Source organism: Plectropomus leopardus, chromosome 16, assembly GCF_026936395.1.
Source record: "Plectropomus leopardus strain MGB_pleo_1.0 chromosome 16, ASM2693639v1, whole genome shotgun sequence".
Classification (NCBI taxonomy): Eukaryota; Metazoa; Chordata; class Actinopteri; order Perciformes; family Serranidae; genus Plectropomus; species Plectropomus leopardus.
In genome coordinates, this window is record NC_142191.1 from 13,964,321 (window position 1) to 13,979,234 (window position 14,914).

The 14,914-nt window shown below is 39.3% G+C and overlaps 1 protein-coding gene across 4 annotated transcripts in view; it reads right to left on the minus strand.

Annotated features, from left to right (window-relative positions):
- stxbp5a (syntaxin binding protein 5a (tomosyn)) overlaps positions 1–14,914 on the minus strand; it is a 129,192-nt gene that overhangs the window by 70,173 nt on the left and 44,105 nt on the right. For all 4 annotated transcript variants that reach the window (XM_042503040.2, XM_088089126.1, XM_042503038.2 and 1 more), the window contains exons 3-4: positions 6,012–6,093; positions 4,189–4,289 (exon numbers count right to left, since the gene is read on the minus strand). In XM_042503040.2, coding sequence (XP_042358974.1) covers positions 4,189–4,289; positions 6,012–6,093 — 183 coding nt within the window. The remainder of the gene's footprint in view (positions 1–4,188; positions 4,290–6,011; positions 6,094–14,914) is intronic.

Consider the following 14,914-nt stretch of genomic DNA (forward strand, 5'->3'; position numbering starts at 1 on the left):
TCCTTTGGGGCAGCTATTACAATAATAGCTATAGAGGACTGCAGAGTTGTGTATCAGTTCACAGAAAGGGGAAACAGAGAGCTGATCTACAAACACTTGGACACAATTCAATACCAACGTAAGATGCAATTACCCTTCATATGTAGTACTTGAATAGAGGTAAAGACTGAAAGATCTACATTGAGTCAGCAAAGCCACAGCATTTCTTATTGCGCATTTATAAGACATAACTGCATCGAAAGCACAACATAAGGCAAGCTCCGAACCAACAAGCAGTGCAGTGCCCAGGGGGGCCCTGATACAACTGCGGCCCCCCTCCCACAGGCCTCCCCTGACATCAATAAATGGAGGCTGATATAACTGATTTTAAGAGGCTGCGGCTAGTGAAGGGAGTGGCATTCTGTGACACTAGACACTCAAGACATCTATTGCTACTAACCATGTTGGCATAGCTTGTTGGGACGGGGGGAAAATCAAGCTAAAAAGTTATGCTAATTATTTGCAAGGGAACAACAGGCGTGGCCATTTTCAAAGAGATCCCTTGAACTCACCTAAAGATATCTCAATAAAAATGGGCTCTATGGATGGATGGTCTCCCCTAAACTTGAGAGGGTTTGTTCCCAGTAAATGTTTTGTTCCATACAATCAATGTACTCCCTCAAATTAAAGCTTTGTATTTGTCTTGTTAGAGCAACCAGCCTATTTGAATAATGAACTGCCAAACATGTACAGATATATAACACTTAAAAAATATATATTTTTTTTAGAACTCAAAATGTTACCTGTGTTTTTATATGCACATGAGATCATTAGTAATGTTAACTGTAAAATAAGAACCATATCAGTATGTAATTACTTAACTCTCCACATTGATTTAGTTTTCAATTAGCCCATATACAGTAACTCAACAGCAACAAATGAAGTCCTGATATTCAATTATGAGTTTTGGTTTGAGTGTACCACCTCAAGATTTTCAGTAATTCCACCTGGCCACCCCAGTATTTTTTTTTAATCATCTAAGGGCATCACTGCTTATAAGGAGCTGCTTTTATCCTGTTCAGGGTCCCAAGAAGCCCCGCTAGCCAGCATGCAGTGTCCAAAGACAGGAAGACACTTGATATGTTGCAAGTATGTCACAGGGCTAAAGGGCAACATACACTACAATGTATGACAGGCATCAGCGCACACACAGTCATCACTGTTTTTTATGTAAGACCACAAAGCGGCTGGGTCTTGGTACATGCAAGCTGATTTCCATCAACATGTCAAGATCATTTTTTTGAGTCTTCGAATTCTCAGCATCCTGGATCAGCAGATTTGCGACACAGCTTGTGTGTGTTGCACTTAACACACATAGTAGACAAACATATTCTCACTCAAAGGCAATTCAATTTTTAGTTCAGTTGTATGTCTTTGGCATGTAGGAGAAAACCAGAAAACTGATACAAAAGATGCACAACATGTTTTTAAGTTGAGTGATTCCACGCCTCGCCACAACTGAAGATCTAATGCTCAGACCAACTAGTAAGAGTGTCTCACTTGTGAGGCTCAAGCACTGAATTTGCATTTTCTCTTCCAAATGTCCACAACTTACACATTATGTATGGATGAGGACTGAAAGCCAGCATTCGTCCTCTTGAAATTTTAATGGGATGAGAAAAGGCAATGAGAAGTGGGATGTGTAGTCCCTCTCGAGACCTCCTCTTGCTCCTGTTACTTGTTCCTCCCTCTTTACTTCTGTCATTCAGTTCTGTTACTCAGATTCTTTACCTATTCTTCCTCACATGCCTAATCTTCCACTTCGTCTCGCTGCTGTCACTGACCTCTTCCTCCAAATGTCTCATGTGACTTTGCAGCCTCTCCTTCCTGTCTTGATGTCTCTTGAGATGCAGTAAGTCTGCTCCTTTCTTGCTGATGTGTCTCGAGGTCGTGGCGTTGGACGGCAGTGCTTACTAAATGTCAGAGGCGGTCAAGCGCCTCCGCAAGAACACAACCCGCCCTAAAAGCCGCTGCCGGCCACCTGTCCATCACATCAGCGCTGTCTCAGATCATTGGCTCTGACGTTTAACCCATTCACCACTTTACACTGTGACAGATCACTGGCCAATGATATGATTGGCTCTGATGGGTAAATGCTGCATCTGGGATTGGAGGAGACAGTGGACAGCAACTTCCTTGAGGTGAGGTGATTCTGCACTTCACTCCGTCTTCTATCTCAGAACTTGGACATTTGCAAATGAAAAAAGAAATGCTTGTCAGCCAAATATCAGTTCTTGGATGTTGAATTGTCCTTGATGCAGCACCAAGGAGAGGTTTGAAAATGGGCCTTGGTGCCAAGTGTATAAACACGTGTAATAACGCCTTTTTTGATGGCGGGTAGTCAAGAGGCGATGGGAAATTAATTGGGTAGAGAGGAGCTGAAATTAAGAATGCTGCCTTTATATGCTGATAAGGTCTTTGCCTAATGAAGGTGAATTGTTTTTCTCATAATGATGATCAAATTGCTCTGAATCTCATATTTTTTTATCTCATCCAAAACCAACAATGTGTGTGTGTGTGTGTGTGTGTGTGTGTTGTGTGTGTATGTTTATATGTTTGTGTGCCACTGTGCATATTAAAGGAATAGTATGCAGGATTTTCCTGAAAAACAATGTATGGATTCATAAAAAAGTTGCAAATTATAACCCACTGGGAGTGTTTTCTGGTGTATTTATCTGTGGAATGTTCCAGAGTCCTGTGCGGTTCTGACTTTCAAGACCCACTCCCAAACCACACCTGTCACATGAACATATGAACAAATCCTACACCAGACACTGTTCAAATATTTGGTTAGGCAGCACTTTTAAAGTGATGATTTTAGGCATGTATTTTACAACAAAGGTAAATCAAAAAAATGAATATTTTTGCTTATTCTCATAATACTTAGCAGCACATCACCACAGTAAACATGCCTAATTGAAGCAGCTCTCATATTCCAGATGGTGCAGAAGACAGAGCCAACGTGCAAAGTTAGCATCACAAAATTAAAACGTTATTGCATTGAAAAAGATCAGGAATCCCACACATTTTTCTGTGTCGAGGTAGTAGCAGCACTGCAGTGGATCGATGAAATTTTACTTTTACTCCATTACTTTTCTTAAATAAAATGTATGCTTTTACGCCACTAAATTTTCCATATGCATCTAGTTAGTTACTACAAAATAGGGAAGGAAGAAAGGAATGGGAGGAAAGTAAAAGCAAAAACAAGAACCTAAGAACATGTACCATACTTTTTTAATTCTAGAAATTATAAATATAGTTTTTTGGACATACATTTTTTTGATAATATCTCATAATACCCCCCAGCTAATTTTTCAGGTGATTACCTTGTCACATTTTACTGATTTTTTTTTGCGATTTGCATGACGTTTCTTGCCTAGTTGCTCATCGTGTTTTTTCTCATGTTTTTTTGTTTTTTTTCCTGGAAGGTTTCTGTACTTTTACCCAAATGTGGCTTTGAGGAACATCCTGTCTTCTGTTGGACAGGTAGGTTCTGGTGGTTAGCTTAGTGTGCTTGCAGGAGTATCAGCTTTTCCATTACAACATATGTAATGTTCCTACAATAGTAGCTTCCAGTTTATATACCAGCAGTGTAGAGAGAAGGGGCCAAGTTTGAATGTTGTGTAACAATTCCTGCATAGTCTACCTTTAATTGCTTGTGTGTGTTTATATTTATGCTGTGTGTGTGTGTGTGTGTGTGTGTGTGTGTGTGTGTGTGTGTGTGTGTGTGTGTGTATAACAACTCACTGGTGTAAACCCTCAGGTGTTTGTGAGAGTTCACACCTGTGCCCCAGTGATGGGAAAGCCTCAAAGGCAGAGTAAGTGACCCAAATAATGAGCGTTCAGTCAGAGACCAACAGAGAGAGGAGCAGACACAGAGCGTCTCCGTCACCTCCTTTGCCCTGTGCACAGTTTTGCAGGCGCGCAGACACATTTGCCAAATGAAATGCCGTCTGTTTGCATGACAGTCAGCGAAAACTAACAGTTCACACAGGCAGCAAACTGTGAGACTGGCCCCTGCTCAGAAATACACAGTTCATGTTGCACCACAGCGAGTGTGAGGGCCTAATTGAGCGCGGTGGCGAGACGAACACATCGACTTCGCAGAAGGTCATTCTCGTCTTTTGCAGTTTTGCACGCCCCTCTTACCTCTCTCTGTTGAACTTGAGGGAGTGGAGAATGGCTGGTCTCTTCTGCCTCAGGTTCCACAGGTGAACGCTGTCATCAGCCAGAGCACTCACCAGCGCTCCCTGTCATAACAGAAGAGATGTTTTATTTTACATTCACAGTCATTGAAATTCCTCACAGACATATCTATAGACTACACATGGTGTCTGTCAGCATGACGACTCAGGCTGGATTCTCTGGAAACTGATTTTAAATCAGGCAGCTTTCTCCCAGGTAACGATGACTCATAAGATGTATAGAAATATAGTGCCTGTGTAGGAGGCACTAAAAACTGTCTCCGTCTCTCTGAGGGTTTGTTTAAATTGCTGAGTCACAGTCTCACACACACACACACACACACACACACACACACACACACACACACACACACACACACACACACACAATAAAGCATGAAATATTGCATTTCTCATAAAAATGAAGTAAATAAAACTTGTGTTTTTTGTCCAAATAAATCAGAAAGTGCTGAAGCTATTCAACACTCAAAGCATGTTTCATCAGTCGACACTTGACAAAATGCTAAAGATTTTTTTCCCTGTGGCCTAGGGGTTTACTGCTTAACATGACATAAAGATATAACGTCTGTTTAAGCTGAGCGGGGTTGATTTTCTGCAATTTAAAAAAAATAGGAGCGATGCTAACCACCGGACTTATACAACATAGTTGTCATGCAGTGTCCTTCTGCTTAAAAATCTCTGGTGGGAATCAACCAATAATTTTTCAGTACTGCTGGAAAGTGTTATTGACAAGTGCACTCCCATGCACTGTGTAAAAGAAAAAATCAAAAGCAGTTTATATGATCACCAGATAAACATACTCTGTACCCTATTTTATCAAACTTCTTCATTTAAGGTATAATGGTATCGTATTAACTTGCTGTGAGCTGTTAATTCACCACTTCTCCATCTTACAGAGCGGTCTTGGTGCTGCTGCTTTCATGTCTGCAGCTGCAAAGAGTAGCTTGAAAGTCAAGAGCACTCACTCTGTAGCAAAATCTGGGGACCAAAACGCCCTCAGAAGTACACTGAACAGAAAAACACTACTACTTGATTTAAAGCAATCTCAGTTGACTGAGGGGTCTCCGACTGGTGATTCGAGTCTCCAACTTTCAAGGGGCAGCCCTCATAAAAGCTGCTATGCATATTATCTAAAATGACAAACATTCCTCATTTCCATTTTAGGTCAGAAGAAAAGCAAGCAAGACCAAAAAATGTGAAAAGGATATTCGGTGCCAACTTTTCACACTTGAAAGGTCAGAATACTCAATGCTATGAACACTGAAGGGCAGCACGATGAGAAAAATATGCATTAAGCAATAATGTTGCTAAATATTGCAATAACAGTATTGGTTGCGATAAACAAATAGATTTTTAAGTGTACTCAGTTCTGCCTATGTGCTGCTTTCAGTATACTGTTTGAATGCAAATACAAAAAACTGCAAAAATCTGAAAATATTGATCATTGATCTGAAGACAAAATACACCAATAAAAAAATCAACATATATCCTTTACATTACAACAAAGAAAACCTTACCCTGTACAAAACATGGAAAAACAGGAGTGGGATAAGCAGAAAAAACGAGAGATTCTTTCGCACTACCTTTCTTACAAAAGGACACAGTAGGAACTACTTTTTTGGGTGAAATGTGATCAGCAGGGATAAGCATTTATGAATCTGTCCCTAAATCACAGAGTCACCTGTCTTTGACTATGTAAAACAGTGCTGGTCTTATTGGTGAGTACAGTCAGGAACAGGTCGCTGATTAATGTTTTTTGTGACCTACCTCATTGATGAGAAACTGTAGCTGGATGACGGCCGCTCCACTCTCATGTTGACAGTAACACTCCACGCCTGGGCGACCGAACCTGAAAGATTTTCTGTCAAGGAACATACAGTACACCAAGGGAACCTCTTGTTTTTGTTTGTGGAGGCACTGCAGCCCAGTATGCACAGAATATGCATGAGGTATTCTTTTTTAAAATGTGTGGCAACCCAGGACAAATGCCTCTATGTTTGAAGGTCATTTGCTCCTCGCTACACCTGATACAAAGGTCATGACACTTGTTATCTGGTTACCTGCGGGGAAGAAAAATGGAATATCCACAGTGACATTTTTATGGTCTACCAACAGAGCTTGGACATATTCATCACCTAAACTGCAGACAGCGCAGGACTTCACTGTTTCTGACTCCAGACAGGCCATTCCTTTCTTGAAAATACTGTAATTATTCAACACCTTACAATTATACACCATAGGCATTAGTTTTACCAGGGAGCTTATTATTTTAAGATAATATGTTCTTAGAATAAAGACACACACAAAAAGTTACCTAACCTGAACACTTTATGTAATTAAAGAGGCCCTATTATGCTCATTTTCTGGATCATATTCTAGGATCTACTGGAATAGGTTTAAACGTCTGTCTGAAACAGTCTGTTTGAGCTTATGTCCCGTCTCCTGAGATGCCCAGTCTGCTATGATTGGTTAGCTGGCTCCCTATGCAAATTCAATTCTACTTGTACACTGTGATATCACCAAGTCCCATAAGTAAATACTGAAAGTCAAACGAGCTGTTTCAAGCAGCTTAGAAGCAGTGTCCTCTGAGGGAGAGAGAGAGAGACCTCCATTTGACTTGGACTTTGGGCTTTATTACTTAGGAGACCTTTAACAAGGACAAAAATGCTATACAAAACAATAAAGAAAAAGGAAAAACCCAAAAAGCATAATAGGTCTCCTTTAAGACATTCAATCATCACCAGAATTTCCGTTGGCATTGTAAATTACTGCAAATCATGGATATGTAAAATATTTCATGTGTAGTAGCTACGTTGACACTTCATGTTTCTTTACATTTCAGTAAGGCTGTGGTTGATGAGTGGCTATAACTAAGCACAAAAACCACTTGGTCAGGGTTAGGAAAAGATCTTGTTTTGGCCTAAAATATGTGGTCATCTTGACTGGAAATGCTGCGTTGTCTCCCTAAAACCAACCAGTTTGGTGTCACAATCGCAACTGAAATGCCTTAATGTCTCCCTGAAAAACTCAAGGTTTTGGTACAATAATCATGAGCAGGAATGATGAAATGTTTCCCAAAAAACAACCGGTTTTGTTTGTTGGTTTCACACAACGGTCTGCAGTTGTCTGCTGCTTGGGAAGCATCTTAAATGTAATCAGAAGTACTTAATTATAGAAACGTTACTATGCCATATTAATATACAAATGTTACTTATTCGTGAATTACAGAAGTGTACAATGCCAACGTTTTCAACGTTGTGATTGTTATACACAAATACTAGTATGTCAGACAGAAGAGAGTGTCTGCGAGGAATACAAATATAGCAAAACACGGGAACACTAGCAGTGCTGCAGGGAGGGAAGCAAACTGTAACATGACTGAGGGGAGAGAAAATGGAAGGAGGGGGAGAATTAAGATATTCAAATACATAGAAAATGAATCAGCAAGAGAAGAGGTGGATATTATGTGAACAGATGAGAGATTAATAGTGGGGAGGGAGGGAGAGAGGGGATACAGTTAAACAGAGATTGGCAACTCTGATAAAAGATGCAGAGGTGAGAGAAAACATGCGAAAAGGGGCGGAAGGACAGAAAAAAAGAGAGAGATGAGGGAAGGGAGAAGGGACTGACAGAAAATAACAGGCTTCTCCTCCTGAGGAGAGTGAATGGGTGAGCTTACTGATTATACCCATTCATTCTTCCCATGACTCGCAGGACTGAGGTGGGGGGCGGTGATTTTTCATACAGGGGGCACATAGAGGTGTAACACCCTGGAGACGACGCTATTGCTCATCATTAGTTAGTGTGTGTGTGTAAGGGTGGGGGGTGTTAGGCTGTTCTGCACATGACCAGCTACGATGAAATGCCTGCAGAGGAATCCATCTACAACACAGTGTGTACCGCAGAGTGACTTATGAATAAATATATATACACACACACACACACACACACACACACATATATATATCTATATATAGTACTCTGCTGTACAAACTAATCTATAGATTGAAGACAATGTTTTTTTGTATCTGGCAAGTGTTTAAATGTGCAGTTTTTGATTTTATTTTGTTGAAATATTTATATTTTATGCAGAATCTAAATCTGAATCTGAGTTACTGTTGTTGTTTACAAACTAAAGAACTGATTTTTTACTAAATACTTGAAGGTGAACTACATTTATGTTGACATATACTACTGTAACACTTGTTTTCTTGCAATTGTCGTGAAATCAATAATAAAATATTCTCACTACCTTTGTCATATCATCAAGAATATGGTGATCACAAAAATAACCTGAAATATCATGATATTACTTATAATCATATTGCCCAACCCTTGTTTCTTTTATGCATCCATGTAGAAAACATTCAGGGAGACTGAGGGAAAGAGAAATTCCTTTAATTAACCATTAGGCAGAAAACAACTGCTGCACATGTTGGTAATGGCAAAGGTAGCAACAGCAACAAGCAGAGCCCTAAAAATCTAACTGAAATACCAATAATCAAGTCCTCCTCTCCCACAATGCAATCTGCTCCCTCAGCCCCCAGACGGGCTCCAGTGTAATTTATTAAGCTCTAATGCATGTAATCATTCCTGAGGTGTGCTGTGACCATCTCAATGATGAAGCCAGCACCACACAGCTTGTTCCCCCTTGGCCAAAAGCCCCAACCTCTCTTTCCTTTTGACTGAATACACAATGTGGAGTTTATAAGTAAACACACTCACACTTTATGTTTTTTAATCCCTCTTTCCTTACACTTTGCATCATTTGACAAATTTATCAATTTGTGTTCAATGGCTACCATTTCATATATACTGTAGTTATATATGACTATAAAGGTATCGGCTTGATTCAGCAGACTTTGTGCTGCCTGTAAAGCCCCCCCTCAGCTCTTCAGGTGGATTAAGCTTTGACCTCCCCCCACTGGACAGGCAATTAAAGGACTACAGCTCTGAGCCAGCGATGCTCAGACCAGGAGAAATCTACAAGCTCCACTGGACTCCAGCCAGTAATCCCACAAGGAGGCTGGGCAGACCTAAACCGTGACACCTGGAGGGAGCCATCCCATCAATGAAGATTGGATCTTCTCCTCTATGCCACCTAGCTTAGTCTCCAAAGAATGAAACATCTATTATATATTCAACTGCCACCCCTCTGTAAACCCTCAGACCTTTGGTTCTGTTTTAGTCCACTTTAGACCCCATGAATGTAACGGAGGTGTAACCTTCTCAAAAACAAGCACTGCATGGTAGGTATAGGAGGAGGAATTGTCCTGAAAGTTGGAAATTGTAAAAAGTACTGACTGGTCTCAAAATTTATATGGAAAAATTACATAATCCTGTACAAAACGTTCATCTAATCAGCGTGATAAAGCTTCAACCAGACTCTTACTGCCAAATCTAAAATTCTCTTATTGGGCTTTTTTTCTGAAGCCACTTTATAAATGCTTTAGCCCAAATGACAATTTATACTTGCAGGCTATTGTCATGCACTGTTCATACATATACCTACAAAATGTAATGCACCACAATTGGAATATAACACCTGAAATCATGATCCAGTGATTCGTATCTAACCTATATAATTGGAAAGGTTGCAATCACTTCACCAAGCCCTGATGGGAGTAAGAAGTAGTATGAAGACCAAAAATCCTCTTAGGATGTAGGCTATGGGTGGAAGATGGATCAAACTAACACATGACTTTCCCGTGGTGGACCTGTGTGCGTGTCCTGTGTGAAACCAAGTGAACTTTGAGATATGTCAAGGTATTTGGTCACCATATTTCTTTTCTTAAATCTAAACTACAGTATGTAACTTTACTTGCCTGAACCTAACCTATGTAACTTTACATCGCACAACCAAGCTTCTCTTCCTAAACCAAACCACATTCACTTAATGTTAAGTACGTAACTTGATACGCGGGCTGCTAATTGGTTAACCTTCTGTGATGGTACATTGATTCTGGACACCAGTAAAGAGGAATTTAGATTCTCCTGTAATCTACATCTATCAGCATCTTCCATCTGTGATGTGTGCTTGAGGAGATAAACTGCAACCAGAAATTTCAACAGATTGAACAGTGAGAGGATGTGCATTGTTCAGCTAACCTGCAACTTCAGGTTTTGGTTCCATACAGCAATAATAATACAGGAAAATACAAAAGCACACATGTATCTGCACAATGAATACTAGGTACTGCACAAAAGAACATGTGATGGATGGAAAAACAGTCAGCATACTATATAATGCTCTCATTAACATATATCTAATCACCACCAAGTGACATTTCCTGTACAAAGCTCTTCTTCACATTAGGGTCGAAAACATTACTTGGTGGCTTATGAATGTATGTTCATGGGGACCCTATGTAGTATGTAGACACCATTTTTCCATCCATACAGCAAAAGCACATTAACAATTAACGAATGTGTACCTTTGTGTTACCACAGGGAACAAGGCAGATGGGTCAGTGATGCCTGGGCACATAAACCTGAGCCTATCACTTGAAAATAACAATGTTGATTAATGTGGGATAGAAGCAACAGGGATTTGAAAAAGCAGGAGAGAAAGAGGAAGAAACTTATTCAAGTCCTAAAAAGCTAATTCAGTATCACTTTGTACCTGCCTTGAAGAGAGATGGGGAGAGAGAACACAAAAAGGTAGAGCAACATATTTGTGTTTTTTGCCAATACACAAATTTGTCCCACCGCAAACAGAACACCAGTTTTTCACAAAATAGTCCCAGCATGAAGTTGAATTTCTATAAATGTAATACACCAAAATTCATACATATCTTACACAATCAAGAGCAATCAATCTGTCTATTACCCACACATTTGGGAAGGCTGCAATCATGTGACAAATGCACTAAGGGGAGTAAAGAAAGAAGTAGCTCATAAAAAGAAACAATTTAGGATACTGGATGGCTGAGTTGGTGGATGGGTTACAAAACACAGGACATTCCAGTAGACAGGTGTTTAATCCATGCAAAATTTTAGTGAACTTTGAGTTATTTCAAGGTACACGGTCACCATGTTTCTCTCCCTAAACCCAACCTACGTAACTCTATGTAAAGTATGAAACGTTATGTGGTTTTTGGGGTGCTAATTTGTTAAACATCACGCAAACCTTTATACATGGATATGTGCACATTTCTGTGCTCATCCAAACTAAGACAAGGGGCATTCAAAACATGTGCAACCTCTGAAACTTGTCAAACAGAGACAACATAGAAGAAGTTCAAAAAACAAGTGTGGCGAAGTTGTTTCAACAGTGGTGCTTTAACCAAAGTGAAATATGTAGTGTGACAGAAGTTCACTGATGAACTGAAAGGTCAAAGTTTAGAGCTTCATATACTGCAAGAAATTAAAAACTGAAAGACTGCAAGAGGGACGGGAAAAAAGCTCATCAGCGCGCACAGAATCACTGTCACAGCCAGTGGATGAGGACAGAGGACCCCGATGCTCACTCCACTTGACCTATATGGCTGCGATCCTCGAGGATGCTGCTGGCTAAACTGTCGCAGACTTGGAGAGGGACACTGACATCCATGTAGGTCAAAATGTGCAAGTAAAGGAGTGCAAGCTAGCCTCGATTAGCTCACTTAATAAGGATTGTGATGTTTGGTATGCCTGAAGGCTTTAATTATGTTTGCAAGCTGAGAAGAGAAACAGTGACGAGAGAGAAAGTGGTGCCTGTTTGCCAAATCATAAGACATAGTCTACCTCCTTGAAGCGTCAAAGTTACTGACCCTTCAGGAGAGTAATCACTTGAGCTGGTTATTTGTCATCACAAAGCATGGAGAAATTGATCTGCAGTAAATTCTCAAATGTTCCCTAAATTTAGCAAAGAGTAAACTAAACTTAAAACTTGACAAAGCAGCAATGTAACTTTTGAGGTACCATGCAGTTAAGATAATGAGAAACTTGGCAAGAAATGTCTTGCAAATTACAAGAAATTAGTCCATTTTAAAAATGATTTTTTTATAAAAGCTAGGAAAAAAGTCCAGAAAAGTATATTCATTTTAATTATATATTCAAAATATTTTTACAGAATTATTATAATTTTAAAGGAGTCTTTTTGAGGTTATTTCTTTATTTTTTGTGGCAAATATAAGGGGATTTTCTTGTACTTTTTACTAATTTCTTGCCAATTCTTGGGTCATTTCTTCTCAAATTGGTCAGTCCAATAAATCTGTGGTTGTCTGTGGCAGTACATCCTCTGTAAACAGTTTGTTTCATCCCTGCACAGAAAAGCTGTCTAGTCTCTTTTTAATGTGTAACCTTGCGACAGTGCCTGAGCGCTGTTAGTCGGGATGATTTGGGCCCAGCAGCAGCACGGTCCATCTCACTCAAAATTACTTAATTGAAAACTCTTTCCTAATGTTGCCTGGCAACCAAATCTTCCAGGGCCTCAGAAAGAGAGAGGGGAGGATTTAAGGTTGTGCTTTTCAAACTGCTCACATTGACTTCTCTCTGAAGACAGGCAGCACATTATCATGAAGCGCACATACCCGCTGACACAGACATGATCATAAAAACCTCCTCAAAATAAATTCAAACCCTTAAAGAAGGAAAAACTGGATTTTGTTCATGTTTCAAGTAAATGCTGGCACTATAATTATCATAAAAATGCAGCAAGGCGACGACAAGACATTGAATCCAATGGGAGAAGACTTAGCTTCAGTGCATGAAGAGGTGGTTCTCAGGTTCTGCGTTCTTCTTTTTTACATTCACACGCATCAAATTAAGAGACACTAGTACTTGCAAAATAACTTATACTTGACATAAGTAGATTGTTAAGCTCTTTCTTTTCAAGTTTTGTAACTACTTCAGAGACAGAGACACACAGAGAGAAATAAAATTCTGCATCTGTTTTTTGAAGCTTGTCTGAGGTTGAAAAGTTGTATCAATAAAAAGACAAACCTAGAAAGAGCAATGAAAACTGAGTTAGTAAATAAATCATGGGACACACAGAGCTTGTGACTTAAACATCACAAGACAAAATTCATGAATTCATCTTGTTGCATCCTCACCTAGTTAACATTATGCACAGTTAATAAGGTGTTAAGGCACAAACATCACATGGTGGTTATGTTTCGGCCAATAACACCCAAGTCTGGTGGAGCAAGAGCTGCTGCAAAAGCAGATACAGGTTGGAGAAATCACCCAGGGTTAGTGTCACAAATGCTGCCAGGAAACAGCTTCATGTGTTGATGAAAATCTCCCAGGTTCAGTTTTTAAAATAGGAATTGGAAACACCACAGTGTGTTGTTAAAATCACCCTGGTTCTGTGGCTTAAACCCCAGTAGAAACACAGAAAGAGTTGCCAAAAAACAATTGGTGTTATTGGTTTGGAACAGTGGTCTGCAGCTTTGTAAGCATCTCCAGGTGACACACCATCCCAATGATCAAAGTCAGCTTGTACATTATGTTACTTGACAAACGTTTATATTATATGTATGAAATGCACAAATGTAAAATGGTTTGCAGAAATGTATAATACTGACATTTTCTCCTGGCAACTGCGCTGCATTAATGATAGTTGATGGAAATTTGCATTAATTCACATTTTCCTTGTCAATTTCATTGATATTTGGATCTAAAATCTTACAAATGATTCATCAAACTTTCAATGCATACATTTTTGCAGCCTCTATGTTAAACCTTTCAGGACAATAATAGTCTTTCTTGGACAACCAAAATGTTTCTTGCAGATGACAATAGCAGCTAGTAGGAAGGTTCAATTATATTGAGGTTTAATTTTTAAATTAATACATAGGCTAGAAAATACAACAATTGAAATACAATGACTATAGTCATTTGCTGATAATTTATTTCATTCACATAACAAATTACAAATGGTTTTTGAGGTGACATTTCTAAAGGTTTTTGATTTGCAATAGCATTACGATAAAAGGGTTAATTATTTATTAACCATTTTTCAAATGATTAGCTTATTATTGACTACTGGCTCAAAAATGACAAAACAGTATTATCCTGTGGAACCAGAAAAAGGGTCGCTCCATCTTAAAAGTGCTACTCTGCCTGTGTTATTTATTTGAATGCCCTCTCTGCTGCTCTCAATATGTGATGGTAATTCAATCTTTACTCAGTGCATGAAAGCTTTTACATTTGTTTGTGTAAACCTCCATCACTGGGTTGCTATTTACCACTGTTGTTTCAAAAAGCGTTCCCTATAAAATACATGTTTCCTCTGGCGGTGTGTCTTTGCTTCGATTTCACGCCAGGGTGGGAAATAACATCATTTCAATTTCTGTGGGTTGTTTTCACATCATTGGCTTTTGACATGCTATAATAACATTTACAAAATCTTTCACGGGATTAAAGGAAGAAAGACGGTGGAGAGTGCCTATAATGAACATGATCATACTTCTTTTATGATCCTTGAACCAAATGGAAGGTGTATTAGTCTGTATGTTATTAATTGAAATGTACCCACAATACTTCCTCAGGGGAAAACATGTTTATACACCTGGATAAATCCTCATGTGAGGAAGAAGTGATTCAATTTGTTTTGTTATATTGCTATGCAGAGGCAACATTTGTTTGGAACAAAAATAGGAGGACTGGAATGAGAATACAAAGATGTAGTCCCACTGTGATTGCCAACTGATATTGAACTGCAGAACAAACATGTCTCATCCAAA